We start from the raw sequence: 20,345 nt of genomic DNA, 5'->3' as shown, positions 1-20,345 counted from the left end.
CTCTCCATAGAGACAAGAGTAACCCCAGAGGACACTGCTACAGGGCTGTTACTGCATGTAGTTGGCCAGCAGGCTAACAACTATCATTACTCTCCTGCCTTTGCATCAAACCCTCCGTGTTTGCTATCATGTATCTATGCTTGTAACAAGGACACATGCACTTGTCTCCTCGCACATGACAGGGCAATGAATCACCTAGCCTCAACCAAGGTGTTGATAACACTGTCCTACCTTAACACATATATTCACACACTCATACCTTACTGGTAAACTGAGTTTCTTTTTTTTTTTAAATCACCATTAATATACCTCATTAATCATTCAAATGTTTTTTGTTTAATTGGTTTGAATTCATGTTTTTGTCCACGTACAGCACTCAAACACTTCTTCTTGCTGTCTTTTCTCTGGAGTTTTTAATCTGTATAAAAAAGTTTTCTGAAGAAAGGCTTTTTACTGTAATAACAAGTGGGTTACTGGCTGCTTTCTACTCTTTGTGTACAGAAATAAAAAAAAAAATCTTTGTATTTGGCAAACTCCTAGTCTGCCTGTGTGTTTTTTTGTGCCTGCAGTTATCCTTTTGAGAATTGAATAATAAAACTTATCTCAGAATGGTGCCCAGTACAGGCTGTTTATATTAATTTTTCTCCTTGTGCTTATATTTGGATTTGGATATGGCAGAATCAATATTTCCTGTTAAGACTTGAGCTGTTTATCACTCGTCTCTCCTCCTGTTTCACGTTCTTCATCCATATTGCTTTTCTTTCATCCTATTCAGTTTCAGGTCTATCCGTCTCTATGCCCTCAGCTTCCCCTGCAGCCTTTGGCTCTGCACAAGACAATTCCAACCTATTGGTCAATTTTGATTGAGTGCCACCATTTCCTGTCTTATCACTGGTGGCTTTGTTCCCTTGGCCTGTTTTGCTTAAGCCCGGTGCGGCACTTGATTGGCATTTGACCTTCTTTCTGCCCTTATCACAGGCTGATCTCTTGCTCACTACATTATCTTTGCCTGTGCTGGTGGGCGCAAGATCGCTGTCTTTATCTGTTCCTCGATTATCTGGTGCACCCTGCCTGTCCTCCTGAACCACAGCACTCTCTCTATTTTCATTATCTAACCCTCCTTCACTTGTTCTCCCACACTCTGGGTCTATTTTACTCTGTTCTACTTTCACATCTGGATTTTTCTCTGTTTCTGTGTCAACCGCCCCCTCTTTCTCAGCAGGGGCAGACTTCTCTGAGCTTTCCTTCTCCTCTGTCTTACTTCTTTCAGTCTTCTTATCTGCTTCAGTTTTTGCTTCAGTGGCTTTCTGTGCAAATTTGAGGTTCTTCTTTCTTCCTTTTTCTGCTGCAGTCTTGGCCTTGCTTCCACCAGGCCCCCACTTCTCCTGTGTCGTATCCCTGTAAGTCTTGCTCTGGCGGGCATGCATGATGCGGATGTTCTCACCCAGCTTTTTCAATTCCTGGCGGACGAAGGGTTTGAATGTTGGGTCCAGTTTCTCCACTGTGGCAAAGTCCCTCCGAGCTTCATCCTCATTGCACAAAGCAGCGTGCGCTCGCGACCGCTGGTACACCGCTTTAAAGTTACCTATGGAGTGCAAGAAAAGAGAGGGGGGAAGTAAAAATAACTAAAATATTAACATTTAAAAACCACAGGAGGCAACAGGAGAAGAAGCAGGATGTCAGGAAGGTCAGGAGGTCAGCAAGAATATAACTGAGGGAGGAAAACTGAAAGGTAAAATAAACTACAAGAGGGAGGAAGAAATAACTGCGCTGAGCACCAGTGGTGAAGTAGAAGGCGAAAGTTGGAGAGAAGTAAATGAAGAAAAAATAAAAGCATAAGAACAACCCTTTCACATCAGCCTCAACTATAAATAATTCAGTCATAGCAGAAAACAAAAAGAAAACAATGAATTCATTTTTGACTGTGATGTCCATGTGTGGGTGCCAGGGGAACGAAAGAGAGACTCAGCAATGCGGTTGTGAATGTTTGGTTTCTTCTTTCACTGGTAAACAGAGAGATCAGGGATTGTTGCAGTGTCAAAGCAGGCATTTGCTGAGGGCCAAGCATTTGTACTGGCAACAGATCTTGATATTTTTTAGCTCAAAAATGAAGATGCACGAGGAAAAAAAAAATACTATTATATATTATATTATGTACTCATGTTACAATTTCTATATCAAAATACTCACCTGCCACAAACCCAATATACTGTATATTACCTTTATGCTTCTTTAGCAGCTTGTTGTTGAGCTCCACCACTTGCTGGTATTGCTTCAGTTCCAACATGCACTGGCTGAGGTTAAGTATCAGTGGTAGGCGCACTTTCTCCAGAGACTCCCAGTCCTCACCCTGTTGATCTACCTGCCGAGTACACAGACAGGACAAGATGATGGTGGAAGAGAAAGGTGGGGGTGGCAGGGGGGGACAGTGGTGATAAATGGCAGAATAAATGTGGAAAAGATGAAACAAAAATGAATGAGAGATGAAGATGTAGGGGTTGAAGATTGGGTGTTGAACATGATGGAGAGGGGAGATAAAGCGTAGAGGAATGTAAGAAGAGAAGGAGAAGAAATGAAGATGGAAGAGGGCAGGTTGACGAGAAGAGCGAGGAAACAGCGAGGTGTGGCAGAAGTGAAGAATCTTAAGAAAGAGAAGAGGAGTACAGGCGAGCGCTGTCAGAGTGATATCTCGGTGGATAGCTGTTATTTTTAGCATTCTTTCTCTGTTCTTCACTTCACCAGCATACCTATAATACCACAGCTGCTCTTCAGTGAAAAAGCAACAATGACAGATGATTATAGTTTATGAGCCAGAGTAAGCCACAATCCTTTTGTGAGAGTGCTTTCAGGCTCAAACATTCATCACGCAGAGTGGATTGAACTGTTGCTTGTTAATAGGGAGAGCATCAATACTGACGTTCATCTGGACAGTTGTCATCATAACAATCACAATTATTTTATATTTCATTTCACCCCCTCAAAAGAGAGACTACAATTTTATACTAACCTTACTCTGGAGGAGGTCCACATACTCGATGGCTTCCTTGAACTTTACAGAAGCCTCTTCAAAGTGGTTTTCTTTGATGAGGAAGTTTCCTTCGTTCTGCAGTAGCATGACTAGTCGTAGCATCTGCTGCCAGTCCTTCTCCTCTGTTTTATCAGAAGAGTTTGGATTGATCTCACAAGAACTCTCTTCCTTGTTGTCATCTGTTCCCTCAGTAGGCGTAACCTTAACCATGCCCTCTTCACTTCCTCCAAGTATGTCTGTGGATGGAGATTCATCTTTAGTTGCTGCGGTCAGACTCTCATTGTCTTCTTTTTTTACTTTGTCCTCCACGTTCTTCTCCTCCACCTCTGCCTCCTCATCATCATCACCACCAAATCCTTCCCCCTCTTCCTCTTCATTTTTATTCTCCTTTGTCTCCAGCATGTTCCAGTAGTGCTCCTTCTCCTCCCAGTACTTCTCCTTCATGCGTTCAGACAGGGCCTTCAGCTCCCGATGGACAAGAGACGCCAGAGTGACATCCAGGTGGGCCACCATGTTGAAATCTCTCCTGGCTTCCTTTTCATTCCACACGGCGGAGTGGGCCTTGGCTCTCTTGTAGTAGCCCTTCACGCAGTCTGAGAAACAGAAAAATGAGGAAAATAGTGTGATTAAAAGCAGTTATTAATGTCTAACCTAGAGATATTCAAGAATACACCTACACCGTCTGTTGAAGACATGGTGGTGATTTGTCTGCGTTAAGAACAGTGTGTATGGTGTGCACTGTCAGTATGTGTATTTCTCATCACAACTGAGTTTGTAGAACAAAAGATTAGAACAAAAAAATGCACTTTATTCTTTTACATGCACAAATATAGACATGAACACTGTAACGCCTCTGTGTCAGCCGAGTAGGCTCATGTGCTTGGTTAGATAGCCGCTAATGGCTCCACATTTCTGTTCCTCTGCATTTAATTTCCCTCTATGCTAAATCTTCATTCAGCCAACATTTAAACAGATTTCTTTGTGGCCTCTGGCAAAAGCAGAAACACTGCAGTGAGCCGCCACTGGGTGCCTTTTTAGAGGACAACTGGGTTGAAGAGAGGAAGCAGAGAGCTAGAGTTGCTCACTTGTACTGATACAGACAACAAGATATTGATGAGGAACAACAAAAGGGGAGAAGAATGCAAGTAAAGTGAAGGAGAAAATGAGACAAAAGTGTGAGAGGAGAGGACTAAAGGTACAGCTAGAAAAGGGAAATTAAAAGAGAAAGTGTGGGATGGATCTTTTCTCATAATTCCTTTAAGAGGGCGGCAGCTTTGTGACAACAGCTTTGAATGGGCCAGTGGAGCTCAGAAATCTCTGCCCACTGTTTCTACGACACTATTTCACTCTTATGCTCACTCATGGGCAAAGTGTATACCCTTCTTCCTCCTGCCACACAGAAGTAAAGCACACACATCATCGAGAGCACACACTTTTGCTACTGTACACACTCCCTCTTCGTGTCACACACACATAGACAAATATAAACCTGGGAATCCAGGCTGAGGGACAGAGAGAAAAATAAATACTGCCTCGGTGGATCTTGTCTCTGGGTGTAAGGCATAATTCATAAGGCTCTGAAGTGGAGACCGTGCCAGCATTTGAGCTCCTCTAGGATTATATGAGTAGCCATGGGTATGACAGCACAATTCCCAGTCCAGCTCCAAATATAAAACCCTCAGTAATGTCAACCTCAGCCCTCCTACACATTCTCACTGAATACACAGCTGCAACATGCAACAGCCACTGCAATAAAGCAGCTTTTTATAACATTTGTGCCATAATCTTATTCATCACTGTCTGAGATGCTTTTTTATGTACTTGTTTACAAGGAAATGCTCAACATTTTGGAAAATCTGCTTTGCTTTCGTTCTGAGAGATAAGAAATTGAGAGCTTGATTAGTCGATAAATCAACTTGTTGATTGCAAACTATTTCATTTTGAGTCATTTTTAAGAAAAAATGCCAAAATTCTCCTGATCCAGTTTCTTAAATTATTTTTTTCTGGTTTCTTTAGTGTTCTATGATATTAAACTGGATATCTTTAAATTGTGGATTATTTGTCAGGACAAAAGACATTTTAGGTTGCATCATGGACTTTGGGAAACAGTGATCGACATTTTTCACCATTTTCTGATCTATTATAAACCAAACAACTAATTGATTAATCAAGAAAATAATCAATAATGAAAATAATCATTAGTTGCAGCCCTAGAATTGATACCACTCATGTCTGTTCTTTAAATATGAAGCTACATCCAGGAGATGGTCAGCTTTGTTTAGCATAAAGACTGGAAATGGGGGAACAGCTATACTGGCTCTGTCAAAGTGTAGAATTTCTGCCCACCAGCATCACTAAATTAAAGTTATATATTGTAATATGTACAAAAGCCAAAGTATAGAAATGACAAGTTTTCTTTTATGGGAGGTTGGACAGAGACATCATGCTTCTAGTCTTCACGCTTAACCCTCTGCTGGCTATGGCTTCAGATTGAACAGACAGATATGAGAGTGGTAAGTAAGCATATTTCCTAAAATGTCAAACCATTCCTTTAAGTAGATTCTTGACAAAGAGTTGTACTCCACTCCCTCTGGAAAAGGCAAAATTTCAGTAAAACCTGCAATTCTGCTCCCATTACAGCACATTCTGGAGGATAAACCATTCAATTGGCTCTGAATCTCTTTTTACTCATAAGGCTTCGCGTTTCAGATATCATTCTCTAAAGCTCACTAAAGATGAAAAAGATAGTCGCCAGCAGTGATATTCTTCCAACAGCTGCCATGAGTGTATGAGTGCAAATGTAATCCTTAAATAGGTGCCATACCTCTACCAATCTCACAGGTTTAGAATTGCAAGTGCAAGCCTTAAAGGAATGAAAATATTTCTCCTAGAACAGTTTTCTTAAACTTCTACAGCCCTATAAAGAATAAGTGAAAATATATGGTTTCAAAAACCTGCATACATATACATACATTTAAATAGTGATGACAGTTTTGACATTTGTCATCATCATGACAGTAAATTACATCAGCATGGCTAACAAATGCTGATAGCAAGATGGTGAAATTCTTATTCTTTTTTTTGCAGAGTTTGTAGTCTTGAGGTTACAGAAACAAGACTGTGGACATATAGTATGTTTGCTGGTACAAATCCTAGATGGGAAAGTCAGTGAATAACATCATCCACTATTGAACTGCCTCTGTACACAGGATTAACCTTCGTAGCTCCATGAAGCCGCTCAGCTCAGAGGTTTGAGTGTGACGCAACTGTGTGAATGTGAGGGTAGGTGACACTGGAAGAGAAAGTGTAATCAAATCTCCCTGGAAAAATGTCAGTGAAGACCTGTTTCAGTGCCAAAAATGAGGATTAATTGGTTCTCAGAATAAATCCTTACAACAGAGTCCCAGCAGGCATTTACCTTTGTGTTTCTCCAGCAGTTCGGTGGTGTGCTCTATAACTTCATAATATTCCTCCAGCTCCAACATACATTGGCAGTAGTTCAACTCCAGGGGGACAATCAGTCGACCTAAGTTAATGTAGTCTACATCACCCGGCATCTCCTACACACATGCACAGATGGAAGAGCAAGAACATGATCAGTGTTGCTATGATGCTTGGCATCTCCTACACATATTTTAATAATTTATGTGAATTCTGTAGCTTTACATTTTTTCCACACAGATTCAAACATGACAGCTAGTCGACATGTCTTTGGGACACTGAACTGGAGGACATCAAAAGCATCATCTCTGCCCAACAATGATTTAATAGTTGCTTGCGCACAGGCCCACTATCTGTGAGCCTCTGACGTCGAATCCTGCATGCTCTCTCATCAGAATATCTCGTACACAACTTTCTCTCCCTCCAGTATTCCTTCATCCTTACATTCCTCTCTCATCCTAGACAATCCTCCACTGCTTTCCCTCCTCTTTCCTTGCCACCACCGCCCCCCAACCCCACCCCACCATACTCCAACCTACTGCTGAAGCTGTGAACCCTGCTGTGAAGTAGAGCAAAACAGGAAAACAGGAAATCTCCCACTGGAAAAGAGTAGGAGCTGCATGTCCCAAAAACCTAAAATCCTGTAAAAACCTCACAATTTACAAGCCTGCACATCACTCATTTCCTCTCTCCAACCTGTCTTTTTTTCTCCCTCGCCCTTCACTCACTCTGGATTGGACTGTTTTCAGCAGCAGCACGGCCTCTTTGTACTTGCTGGCGGCCTCTCTGAATCGTCTCTGCTTGACCAGCGCGTTGCCCTGCATGTGGAGAATTGGCACTGTCTGCAGCTTCTCATCCTTTTCCATCATCCATGACTCTCTGTGGTAGGACATGGGGTCTCCAACCTGGAAGCAGCAGGGGCAGGAGGTGAGCACAGCAGAACAACCCGGTGAACAGAAGAAGAACTGATGCAAAGGAATGCTAAATAGGTACAAAGAATTGTCTGCTCATGCACATTAAGCATTGTGAGACTACTGTATATAAGACAAGTAGGATGTTAATTTAGGGCTGCTGGACCCCCGCTGAGTCTCAAGCTTGTTCTAATCTAGATGATATATTACTTCAAAGCTGAATGTTTTAGACAGGAGGGGGCTTGATTGTTTTCATTGCTGTCAGTAGATTTTAGAACATACTGTGTAGGCATTTCTCAAATCTAGAGTAGGGTTTTATGAATAGGTAAATGTGTCTTTTTCACTGTCAGCCTATGTTTACAGAAACAGAGAAAAATAGTTTAGTGAAAAACCAAAAGAGAGCATTTTCTTTCTCTATGCAGTGTGACATACAATACAGTATTTTTTTTACCTGCAACAGCTCCATGATAAATATCAGTGGTTGAGGAGTTCTCATCAGCTCATCCAGCTCCGGGAAGCCGGTGGAGTGATAGTTGAACAGGTTTCCCATGCCACACATATGTTTCTGGCCCTCGAGGGGGTCTTTACCTTGAGCGATCATCCGCATCCCCTTGGACACAATGGCGTACAACCCTGTGTGCTGCAAAATGAACACATCAACAATAAGATAAACGAAGGGTCTTCAAAAAGGCATTGAACCACTTAATCATGCTAACCCCCTGGTGCTGCCAGCTTGTGCAAGTCAATCCTATGAGAGAGAACACAAGAAGTCACAATTTTACTTGCAAATTACATTTTTCTCCAGAGGGGGAAAACAGTGAAATTTGCACAAAAACATTGCCCTGTTTGTGTTTATTATAGCGAGCATGTAATCTAGAGAAAGTAGATTCATGTGCATCATAATGAGCAGCAAAAGCTTTGCTTCCTCTCTCATGAACACTCATTAGGATCTCTTTTAGGGGCCTAATATCTCAATGTGTGTGTGTATGTGTGTGTGTGTGCAGTCCATAATGCAACTCACTGTGGCATCACACCAGAATTCAGCCACCTCTCCAATCCTCATGGATGTCAGCAGGGTCTCCCAGACTTCCATCTTGAACATCTTTCCGACAAAGATCTCAGCTGGCCTGCCAGCCCATCGACTGTCATCGATGACGGTCCGCTCGAAGTTGTCCAGCAGCGTCTGGAAATGGAAAACCAGCTTGGATGGGAGAAGAAAGAAGAGAGACATGAATATTTAAAGAGTGGAAATTAATGAATGGAGCTATATGTCAACAAAATATACTGAAATAAAAACAAATACATAAGTAAATCTAATACTGGTACACAGTTAGTTCATGTATTATTGAAGCCAAAACTTTCTATGTTAAAACAAATAGAGTTCTTGTATTGAAGAATCCTCTGTTGGATTATTTTTCTGGATTTCCAAATCATTACTAATGATGATGTTTCCATTGATGGTGAACTTGAAAGACCTTTTAACCACCGGCTAAGAGATCGTTTTAGTGAGTTTTTTCAGAAGACAGCAATTAAATATTTGGCTTGCAGATAACAAAAATACACCATCTTCTTCTTCTCACTTCTTAAGTTACAAAGTTACATATAGGGGAAATTGTTGCCATTGCCGTATTATACATACGTATTACCTATGTATATTCTGTATATGATTGTATATGTATATATGTATGCCTGCATGTATGTGTAGGGCTAAACATTTGTTTCTCTTTTCTTTTGACCATGTTTTGTATATCTGACAAAGACTGAAAAAAGGGAAAAATATAATGCTTGATACAAAGAAAGTATTTGTCAACTTGAACAATGTGCAGCTGGATATTCATATTTTTCTTATATTTTTGTAATTACTTTAAATGCACTTTTTCATTAGTTTATAAAACACAGACTTTTTAATGTCTAAAATAAAGCTGAATTGAACTGAATGCTGTCATCATATTTCAGTAACACAAATATTCTGGTACACAGACATTCTTGTATTCATTATGAGTTCCATCTGTTTGTTTGCATGTGAAAAAGATAAAAGGCTTTACAATAACTCTGAGTCTAAAATTATATTGGCTCCGTGTAACCTCCTATTTATAGCTTGACAGACTGTGTATAATGGGTCTGATACTGTGCGAGCAACTGGGAATCACCTCACTGGGTAAGGAACACACACACGGTAATATGGACACACAGGTAAATGAAAATTCATGCTGGCATTGTCATGGAAAATGTTTGTCACAGTGTCCAGGCTCAGTGCCATATGGCTGGATGTGACTAGAAGGGGAAAAAAGCCGGTGACCAGCAGATCAGTGGATGAACAGAAACCCAGACCCAGTGCCAAAAAACATGTTGCAATTTGGTTGACCAAATGTTTGCTCTGTGTGTAAGAGCCAGATACAGAATCATTTCCTCGCTTCATGAATAATTCATTAGAATCTAATTGAAGTGGGCAATGCAACACAAGCTAAAAATAGACATTTTGCTATGGAACATTAATTACATCACAGTGTTAATTATGCGAGCAATCATCATTTCTAACATACTGGATTTTAATCTAGGATTATTTGGGTTATCAGGTTAGCAGTTAGACTACCTTTGTCCCAGGTGGAAAGTGTGGCATCGGCCCCGTGCCTCCAGCAAGAATCTTCTTCTTGACCCCTGGATAATTGAGTAGGTATGTCTCCTCCATTTTCTCTCTGCCTTGAGCAGTACCAGACAGAAATGTGTGTGTGTGTGTTTTAGAGATTTCTTTTTTTTCCTCTTAGGTCTGTGTTCTTCTGGCTTTCTAATTAGCCTAGTGGTGAGAGTCTTGGCTGGTTAGCTGCTCTCTGACAGATGGCAGGATTAAGCAGGGTTTGGAGATGGCCACGTTAATCTCAGGAGATAATCCCTTGCCTACTCCTGCAATTGGTGGAGCAATCCTTACAGGAAGGAGCAAGGGAGGCGGGGATGACCACTGGGCCCAAAACCATGTGGACAAGAAAGGTCTAGATCACTCACGAACAACTAAAGATCATTCTGGAAGAAGAGTAATCTGATGACGTCTAAAAATGCAGCTGTCTGGCCATGGTTGTAGACCTGTAAGTCACACAGGTAAGTGGACAGGAAATAACCCTTTAGCCTTTAACTATCACTGCTGACATTTGAATGGGAATCAACTGAGTACCCGACAAACTCAAATAACATTTAAAGCAGGATTCTGGTGAGTTATTAGCACAGTTTAGCAGTCAGTTTAGCTCAGTGGACAGTGCACTAAATAAGCCAGTGAGAATTTGCAAAGATGCCAGTCAGCTATATATTAACCTAGTTAAAAACACTGAAGGTGGTTTATCCATGCAGTAAAATTGACATTTGTTTGACACTTGTGTATCAACACAATTTATTCTTCATACAGGTAACGAAGTACAAACAGGGTGAGCTGAGGTAAAAGCGTTAACTAGGAGTACAATTAGCTTTAGGATGACAAGCAAAACAGACACAATATTCTTCCTTGAAGGCAACCAAAAACTTTAATCATACATTAACTAACAGCACATTCTGTCAACTTAATAAAAAACTTTTTTACACAGAAAGCTGTATGCTCTATGTGTTATTCATAAAACAACTGACAAACTGAAAGGAATGACAGTGCAAGTCATCTAATAAAGCCTGGATGAAGGTTCCCCTCCTCCTCTTCAGGTGTGTGTGGCTGAAGATGACATGAGGCTGCCCCCTGGTGGTCACTTCTCGATCAGTGAGTCCAGCTGCTCCTGCAGGGAGGCCAGCTGTTGGAGCAGAAAATAGAAGGCGTGATTGATGCCCGACAGCCTCGGGGTGTAATTGGAGGGTAAGTGGATGATGATTAACATGTCTTTTCACATTAATTCACTGCCTTCATTTGTCAATACAAACAACGACCCAAGACAGTGGGTGGCCACTATGCCATAGCTGCAAAAAAAAATGGACTCCGCTGGTAGCTGCTGACAAATTAAATTTCACGTGATTGAATTTGAACTTTGCTATTAGGCATGAAAACGGTTGGGTTTAAAACGGACAGTGAGCACAGTGCCGTGTGCCAACATGATGTTTGACATTCATATGAGATAAATTCATGCAAAGTGCTGAAAGCTGTAGAAAAGCTCACAGCGAGCACTCATCCTCGGCTTTTACAAAAAAAAAAAAAAGGTTCTTACCTGCTCCATCTCCCGCTCCTCCTGCTGAATAATCTCATCCAACAAGGCTTGGAAGCGATTCTGTGAGAAGAGAGACAAACAAGATTTGTTCGAGTCGACATGCTGAGCCTCATTAAATTGTGATGGCTTTAAATGTGTGTCTGCCTGGGCTGCTCATGTCACTATCTCCTCTCTGACAGAAAGGCCACTTGGAATGCCAGTCAGAGACAGCTGACCTTTTCCCTGCGACTGTGATAATAACGACTGGAGATGGGGCTCTGACGGTCCCAAAACACCGGGCAATGAGAGCTCTAAATGGCAACGTAAAAAAGGGCCATGTCTGCTCATGTTTCACTCATTGTAAAGTCTCCACTGAAGAACGCTTGGCAGAACAATGAATTTTCATGCCATTTTTTCTGCATGGTAATGCCTATACAATAAAAAGCTGGCGAGAGAAATGCAATATTTAAGGCTTTAAAAAATACAAAAAGCAAAATAATGGCCTCCAACAATGCATGTAATCAGTTTTTTTTTTTTTTAATATATTTTCACATCACTGTTTACAGACCTTATGCTGCATGAAGACTTTTGCCTCCAAGCTCATCTACATGTTCTTGTTTATGTTTCTGTACATGCAGACCTAGTTTCTGAATGACTCTGATGTAAAAAAAAAAAAAAAAAAAAAGTGTGTGTGTGTGTGTGTGTGTGTGTGTGTGTGTTCATTGCTCACTTTGAGGGCCTGGTTTTCCACTTTCATGATGAGCTCCTCCTGCTGTTTCTTTCGCGCGCGGGTTTCCTGAAGCTTGGCCTTGATGCTGTTGATCTGCACCTGATACTCCATCACTGCAGGGAACAGCAGGAGGTTCATATGTGTTATGATTGTCATAAAAACACTTCGAAAACACATCATTTACGCTTCTGCTTTCTTGAGCAGTGAAGAGTAGAGGCAAAAAGATGGGAGAGAGATGATGATGTGACATAATTTGAGAACAACACCTTACTCAAAAAGCCATGAGGACAAAGATATACACCTTTGCTTGCCGAACCACAAGGATGCCTTCATTTCAGTTTGACAAATTGCACTTAATGGGAACAACAAATCCATTTAAAAGGACGTGAGCCAGCAGGCCGAAGCACCAAAAGACACAACTAAATCAGTCTGCTCTGGGCTCCACAGAGGGTTCTCATTAAATCCAGCTAAAGTGATAGTGCTTCACAACAACCTGTGGCTCCACCACCATTATCTTCCAAACTAATTGTATCCGTCCTCTTCTTTCCCTCAAATGACTCTCAGTCCTCTGATATAGCCCATATAATATGCAAAAGAAAGCGGGGAGGAGTCCCTGCAGACCCATTTATTACAACTTTGCAGGGTTGCCAGAATTATGACCAGCCAGACTCCGACGCATCAGGAGAAGCTCTGCTGGGTGGATCTGGCTGGTAATGTTGCTGACTGACAGCTCCATGTATGTAGATAAGAAGGCATTGAGCTGTCAGGCTGGACAGCTGTCTGAGCTGCACGCTGAGCCACAACACCTGTCAGACTAGTTAGATGAGGAGGGGAGCTGAGCCCTGTCAGTATGTGCATCTCTGTGTGCGAGGGCACAGCATGTGCATTCAAGTGAGAGTAGGGCTACACATTTGAGTGTGGAGCGTGTGTGTGTGTGTATGACCTAAAAAACTCAGCTCTGATTAGAAGTCCAGACACCTGGCTCAGGTTATTTTTGACCTCTTTTTTTGACAAGTTTCTGACAGGGGGTTTGATTTAATTTCATGTCGGACTGTCTCTAGTCCATTCTGAAATCAGCATGTCAAGCTCTCTGCCGACTGAAGAATGAAAAATTGTCAGTATGCCGAGTGAGTCAGCTGAAAGAATCAGCATTCATACTGAGATGAAAACTCAAGTTGCAAGCACAGCAGGAAAGATTGCATAATACTCATACAGAACTTAACTTCGTCCACTTTCCTGAATAGCTTAAACATGTGCACAATTTTATAACACATGTAAATAAACTCCCACCACATGGACATATACGATATCTACAGGATATACACTCACCGAGCACTTTATTAGGTACACTTGTGCAATCTAATGCAGAAAGACAGAATATATTTCATACTTCAATATCCTGCATCTCAGATATTTGTCAAGACCTGTAACTTTTCAATAGAAAGCCTGATATCCTCTCACCTATCTGGTTGTTTCTGTCGGTTTCATGCTGCGCAGAATCAGACTCGTTGAGTTTGTCTTGGAGCTGTCGGACCAGATCGTCCTCTGTGTCCATGATGTTCAGGTCCTCGTCCTCGTGCCGGTCCCCTTCGTCCTCCTCATCCTCGCTGGAGCTACTGATGTCGTTGAAGATCTCCCTCAGTTCGTCACGCTGGGCTGGCCATGCAGAACGCACATTAGTGTTATTAACATGAGATGGGAGACAGCGAGAATTCAGAGCACTTGCTTTGGTTCGATCTAGGTCACAGAGACAAGACTATTGAGAGTTAAAAACAGAAGATGTTATGATTCAGTTTCGTATAATAAAAGCCTGAAAGAATTAATGTGGGCTCTAGACTGCCAGCATACTCATGGTGTGGCAAAAAAAAAAAAACAACTGTGTGTTTTAACACTTGGTGGTGCAACAGAAGCATAACTCAGCTCTCAGTTTGTGTTCGGCACATTCACACAGAAAGAAACCAATCAGTAGTCCTGAAATTGTAGTGGCTAAGTATACAGATGACACATGTTTTACTTGTGAAACACCTTTGTTACCAAACCATTCTACTACAGCACTTGGGTGTTTTAAAGTAATATTAGTCATTACAATCATGTACACCTCTCACCTAAGTACCTATGAGTGCCAGCACACTTACTCTACATCTAGAAGCCAAAAAGGTCCTCTGGGGAATCCAGGGCAAAAATAATTTTTCGGTCAAAGAGTAACTGATGCTCAGGTGCTCTCTATTTCCATTTCATACTGCTGGGGTGGAGGCTATCGAGTAGCACGGGTGGTTTGCGTGTTTGAAATGAAGAAGGAAAAATGCTGTTGAGGTGAAGGCATAGTGCAACAAAGCAAAATGTCAAGTCAACCACAAAAGCTACCAGGGTCCAATCGCAGTAGTTACATCTTTTTCCCAGCAAAAGCAGATAGACCTTTATTATTCACAGATTTATAATTTCATTGTAGATTTGCATCAAAATTGACTTTTGTCAATTTGTAGAGTTTGACCAATAAATTGGGACATTGTAGCTTATCAATATCAATGAATATGTTAGACAGTAAGTAACAAGATGGTGCAGTGCAGAAATGCCAAAGATATGTTTGAGGTAGGTGAAACAGGGTTCTCCACTCAACACTCAACGATGTGCAGCTGAATCAGGGACTTTTCTGAACAAGGACAGCAAAATTCAGGGGGAAAAAAGGATTGGAGCACACTGATTGATTTGCCTTTAGTAGTGCAAACAAAACAACCTTTCAACACTTTTTCTTTAAACTTACTGTAGCAACTGCAGCACTTTTAACTGCTTTAACTGAATGGGGGAACTGGCATACACCCTGACCTGACTGAGAAAGTTTTAAAATGGTGTTAAGAATCTGTTTGCTTAGTGCACAAAAACTGTCTGCCACCCTGCTAACAACACCCATCACTTTAAGCTTCTTCTTCCTGATGATTCACTAGATATATAAGTCGGGCTGCGACTAATGATTACTTTCATTATCAATTAATTTGCTGATCATTTTTTAAATTAATCGATTATTTGTTTGGTGTAAATGTCAGAAAATGGTGAAAAATGGCGATCAAAGCCCAAGGTGCGACCTCAAATGTCTTGTTTTGTCCCAACCAAGAGTCCACAAGCCAAAGATATTCAGTTTATCATCATAGAAGACTAAAGAAACCAGAAAATATTCACATTTAAGAAGCTAGAACGAGAGAATTCTAGTATTTTTTCTTGAAAAAAGACTCAAAATGACTACGTATCAAAATAGTTGGTGATTACTTTTCTATCAATCAACTGATCGACGAATTGAATAACCGTTGCAGCTCAATATGTTTCACTTACCAGAGGACCCATGGCCCATTTTGTGTCCTGAGGTGCCAGGTGATGAGTCCAGGTTGGCCAGAGAGCCATGCTGGTCGGCTTCCTTGGACTCATCCTCCGCTATTATTTCCCACCCTGACAATCATAGGTTAAGGTATACATACTAACATACCCTCAGTGCATTCCACTCAACCTTCAGAAGTGTTATGCTCAGAGACTCACGGTCTTTCAAATCTTTCACTTTCCATTTGAAGTAGACTTGAAGGGTAAAAACCTCATGATAATCCACAAGAACTGCCTTAACTTTAACATTCATTAGTGTGTCATGTGTGTGTCTGCTGCAGCATGCGATGCTAAAACTATAATTAGAAACTAGCTTCACTGTGACCAACTAAGCAATAATAATGAACGGTCCATCTCAATTAAAACACAGCAAGCAGCCACTCAAAGCCGCCCTGCTGTGCTCTTATTCTGTCAGGCAAGTTTAGACTTTCATTAGAGCACTAATAGACTTCTTGCAAAGTGCATCTCTCTCACAAAGGCATTAGACAGAGTCAAGTCAGGTGAGCTGGGCGGGAGTCAGGACACCTACTTGGGCCTTGGAATAACCTTTTTGATTGCTAGATGGGAGTGAGGTTATATTTGCCCTCAAATCACTTAAAACATCCAATTTATTCTACATTACATGATGCACACTCCTTATCTGAGTTCAAAATATTTTTGCTGTTATATGAGATGCACAATAGTGTTGTTTTGCTTCTACTGGTTGCTTATGTGCTTCCTGCTTTTTAGGCTTTACAAGATGGACATACAAAATATCTGTAAATGTTTAAAAAGGATACGAACACTGACAGCGTCAGCGTCTGTGCTGAGCAATCTCTTCACCTCCTTTTCCACGTCAGGAGATTCAATGTACTGCAAGAAAGGAAAGAGAGATTGGGTTACACGTAGCGTTAGCGGCATCTATCTCGCTCTCTTCTTCCTCACAAACACACGCACACACACAAAGGCTGCTGGCCATATGCCAGGAGGCACATTAGCGATTAAAAACAGAAGCAGACAAATCAATATGGCTCAGCTCTGCACCGTCAGGAAGATTTATTCAAAAGACAAAGTAGAAGTGTAGTTCTCAAGCACACTCGCTTTCACTTTGATCAGAGCAATAGTGAAATTGCTTTTTTTGCAAGCCTTTGGGGCAAACTAAGATGGAAAGACTTTATTTATATGTAAATCTTAGTTTTCACTTTCACCAGAGTTTCTCTTTTATGAAATGTAAATGTCTTGTTGGAAGAAAGCCTGGGAAAGAGATGGATCATCAGACGGGATGCTAAAGAGACGGATGGGAGGGGAGAGCTGAGGGGCAAATGAAAATGTCAAAACCTTCTTTTTCGCAGTCTTCCGAAATCTTCTCTTGCGTGTGTTCTTCAGAGGGCAAGTGACTAGAGACAAAAAAAAAAAACAGGATTAGTGAAGTCAAAATGACTCAATCAGATGCGGAGGGCATTGATGCTTCCTGAATTACTGATTTGCAAAGTTCTCAAAAAGCAGTTGTGTGTACACGTTTGCCTACTTACTGCCATGGTTCCAAATGAATTTCTTGTCCTTGTCTTTGTCCTTCTTCTTGCTCTTCGGGTCGGTGCCAGTGGGCTCCTCTAAAGGAGGGTAAAGGTCTCCATCTAGTGTACACACCAGCATCTAACCAACAGATGCAGAAATGAATGTTAAATGACACTGTATTCTACTGATTGATGTAGTAGCACTACTGTACTGTAACTAATATGAAAACACCATGACATGATCTAAGTTTGTTGTTGATGTTAATGTAAACATGTTAAAAGCACTTTTTATTCACAATAAATATTCTAGACAAATGTATCCAATGAAGAGGATGTCCTTAATTTCATGCTATGTTGCTGTTCTACCTGGCAGACATCAGCAGTCTTGTAAAATGTCTTCTTGTCCACTGTTTTGAGAGACTCAATCATACAGGGCAGATCCACCAGTTTGCAGGCCAGAGGGACACGGTCCACTCTCACTATACCATGGCGACCATCAGCTACGAATGAGAGGGACGACATGATCGATTATTATTATATACTGTGTGTGAGAATGTGGTAACCACTGCCATTAAGACACTGCAGTCACTGTTAAGTTAAGACAAAGTGTGTGTAAACAATGAAATTGATAAACAGTAGATGTGTACCTATTTGTTTTTCTTAAGGCCTGCAAAACAGGTTAAAGGATAGATTCACAGTTTTTCAAGTCTGTCTTAAAACAACAGTCAGGTGTCCGTATAAACACTGAAAGAGGTGTTTCTTGCTGTAATCATTCCCCCTTTTCATATGGACTATTAAAATAACCCCTCCAAATGTGCTTACAATATGTGTGGTCAAAATCCACAGCCCTCCTTTTGTGCAAAAATATCTTTAAAAGTTTATCTGAAGCTTATATGAGGCTTCATCAATCAGACAGTCAAATCAAGTGGATATCTTCCTGATTTTGTCTTATTAGTATAAAACCCCCTCTTTTCAATGTTCATTTGAGCACCTGACTATTGTTTTAAGACAGACTTGAAAAATATTGAACCCATCCTTTAAGTTCTCCAGACATGCATAGCGTAAGTTTATTTTACGTATGATGATAGTGCTACAGTAAAATGCAGATACTGAATACGAGTGCATTTGAAGTAAAAAATTACAAAGAATGAGAAATGAATGTTTCACTCATACACATATGTATTTGTACATATTTACCATATGTATATTTCAGAATCTAGACTTAGTTCTTGACTGGATTTTTAATGGATAACCAGACAGTTTTATGTGTGAGCAATATCTAAGTCAAATAGGATAAATGTTGTCACACAGGTCAGACTATGGCCACTGATAAACCATCTTACGGTGCAACTCGATGGTGAGTCTATCTTTCATGTTCATACTGCTAGACTGGGCAATCCTTCTTACTGTTGAGGCGTACTCCTAAAGAAGAAAAAGATGATCAATGTCATTTTCAGCAAATAGTCACAATGAATTTAAAAGAGCAAAGTGTTTTCAGTGTGTAAAACACTCTCACCGTGGGCAGCCTCAGAATAAACTGACTCTCCAACTCATATGGAGCATCCTCCTTATTCTTAGAGCCAGTCTTCCCAACTAGAAACAAAAACACATCACCAAAAATCAAAGAAATCAGTTTTACTGTTGCTGGCTATGTATTTATGCAAGTACAAAATACAGTAAACAGTCCACTAAGAACATACAGATAGATGTAATATACAGTGCCATATACAGTATCTGGCTTCTGTCTAGTATTAAAGAGGATACTCTTTTAGTTTTATGTTGAATAAACACAAGTAACTGCTTGGATGGTTTCATTACTCTGCCCTTGCTATTAGAGCTCCCACTTTCGGAATAGTCTTCAAAATTAAATTCATCTTCTCTGCCATCTTTTACTGCTTGTCTCATTTTTGTTTAATATCTTCTACCACATAACGAAGAAAACATTTCTGCTACATGTATTCTCAATATCTTTTTTATTTTTACTTTGAAAACATATCTTCTTTTTTTTTTTGATGTAAATAAAGTCTGCTGAATTATATGAAGAGCAGAATATGAACGACTACAATAATTTAAATGTTTTGACTATCATAAGAGCTATTTTATAATTATTCTCTTGATTCCTGGTGATAGATAACGTTGTCAGGCTGGGACCTAATCTCAGCCGTCATCACATGTAAAACAACCAACAGTACTGTGACGTCTCTCAAAAGTATTAGCTCATACTGTTCAATAAAATAGCATAGTTTCAGGTGATCTATAATAAATATGATACATTTTATACATGAGGCTTGTTTTTGCCATTGCAGTAGAAGTGTGAGTCAGGTAGGATTAAGTAGATTAACTACGACTTACATCTAAAATGAAATCACATTAAATGCGACATTGTGCTACAGCCAACATTAACTGAATACAGCAAGTGACTTTTTTTGCAAAAGTTCACAGTTCGTGTGACGGTGTGTGTAACTTAACGTTGATGCACCAAACACAACATTAATTAACCCTGATGAAATAGCTGCTAAGTTATTACAGTTGCGAGCACTGTTCACACCGTGTGACATCCATATGCTCGTAATCGTATTTAATTGCTATTATTACTATGTTCTTTTCCACACAAAAACACTAGGCAGACATATTGGTTATTGTTTACAAAAACAGAGGGAAAAACGTTGTTACCTAGCAAGCTAACGTTAGCTTAGCAATAGGAAAAGCTGCCAACGTACCTTTCAGTTTAGATGTCATTTTCGTTTTCGTAACTTGGACGTTGCCGTTGCATAAATGTGTTCAAATGGTAAAAAGAAGGAAAGACCTAAGACTTGAGAGGGAAAGACTGACTGTGCCGATTTCAACCAAAAATCGACACAGTTCAGAAACGCAGAACAATCAGGTCTTGCTGCGACGTCTTGCTGCGTTCAAGTCCTCCTCGGAAATTTTGGATGTAACCCTTTTCGGCATCCAGGGCACACACTTATCACACGTTATTAAAAATCATACTTAAAACCACAATATGCTGTATGAAATAATCATAAACACAACATAAAACACGGAAACTCGTTTTTGTACGCTGGCTTTATGAAATAAAGGACCAGGATTAGTACACATAAATATATAAAATCAATATATAACTAAACCAATAATTTCCGATAAAAGGGAACGGCACATAAATTCCGCTCTTTTACTTTGTATCGCGAGACTTGTTAAAATTGATGACAGTCTCGAAAGAATAAA

The 20,345-nt window shown here is 40.5% G+C and overlaps 2 protein-coding genes across 2 annotated transcripts; both read right to left on the bottom strand.

Annotated features, from left to right (window-relative positions):
• Positions 1 to 767: 767 nt before the first annotated feature.
• On the bottom strand, positions 768 to 10,130 carry LOC122991010. Its single transcript, XM_044364604.1, has 8 exons — positions 9,974 to 10,130; positions 8,402 to 8,581; positions 7,832 to 8,020; positions 7,204 to 7,374; positions 6,447 to 6,588; positions 3,008 to 3,621; positions 2,221 to 2,362; positions 768 to 1,585 (listed from the first exon to the last, which is right to left on the bottom strand). Exons 1-8 carry the CDS (start codon positions 10,067 to 10,069, stop codon positions 768 to 770), a joined length of 2,352 nt encoding a protein of 783 aa, XP_044220539.1. The 5' UTR covers positions 10,070 to 10,130.
• A 612-nt stretch (positions 10,131 to 10,742) lies between these two features.
• On the bottom strand, positions 10,743 to 20,054 carry taf7 (TAF7 RNA polymerase II, TATA box binding protein (TBP)-associated factor). The gene is made up of 12 exons (XM_044364274.1): positions 19,841 to 20,054; positions 18,637 to 18,713; positions 18,464 to 18,542; positions 17,487 to 17,620; positions 17,139 to 17,259; positions 16,945 to 17,003; positions 16,407 to 16,479; positions 15,586 to 15,699; positions 13,723 to 13,917; positions 12,262 to 12,374; positions 11,553 to 11,612; positions 10,743 to 11,144 (listed from the first exon to the last, which is right to left on the bottom strand). The coding sequence occupies exons 1-12, from the start codon at positions 19,857 to 19,859 to the stop codon at positions 11,100 to 11,102; spliced, it is 1,089 nt and encodes a 362-aa protein (XP_044220209.1). The 5' UTR covers positions 19,860 to 20,054; the 3' UTR covers positions 10,743 to 11,099.
• Between the last annotated feature and the right edge of the window lie 291 nt (positions 20,055 to 20,345).

This window comes from Thunnus albacares, chromosome 10 (assembly GCF_914725855.1).
Source record: "Thunnus albacares chromosome 10, fThuAlb1.1, whole genome shotgun sequence".
Taxonomy (NCBI): Eukaryota; Metazoa; Chordata; class Actinopteri; order Scombriformes; family Scombridae; genus Thunnus; species Thunnus albacares.
This window is presented reverse-complemented; position numbering and strand designations above follow the sequence as displayed.

Excerpts from the sequence above, each read along its gene's own strand:
- LOC122991010 (XM_044364604.1), bottom strand. The coding sequence starts at position 10,069 with ATGGAGGAGACATACCTACTCAATTATCCAGGGGTCAAGAAGAAGATT. Across the intron at positions 8,582-9,973 it reads ACTTTCCACCTGGGACAAAG|CTGGTTTTCCATTTCCAGAC; the intron begins GTAGTCTAACTG and ends CTCCCATCCAAG. Across the intron at positions 3,622-6,446 it reads ACTGCTGGAGAAACACAAAG|ACTGCGTGAAGGGCTACTAC; the intron begins GTAAATGCCTGC and ends TCTGTTTCTCAG.
- taf7 (XM_044364274.1), bottom strand. Across the intron at positions 17,260-17,486 it reads AGACTGCTGATGTCTGCCAG|ATGCTGGTGTGTACACTAGA; the intron begins GTAGAACAGCAA and ends TCTGTTGGTTAG. Across the intron at positions 11,145-11,552 it reads AGGAGCGGGAGATGGAGCAG|CTGGCCTCCCTGCAGGAGCA; the intron begins GTAAGAACCTTT and ends CTGCTCCAACAG.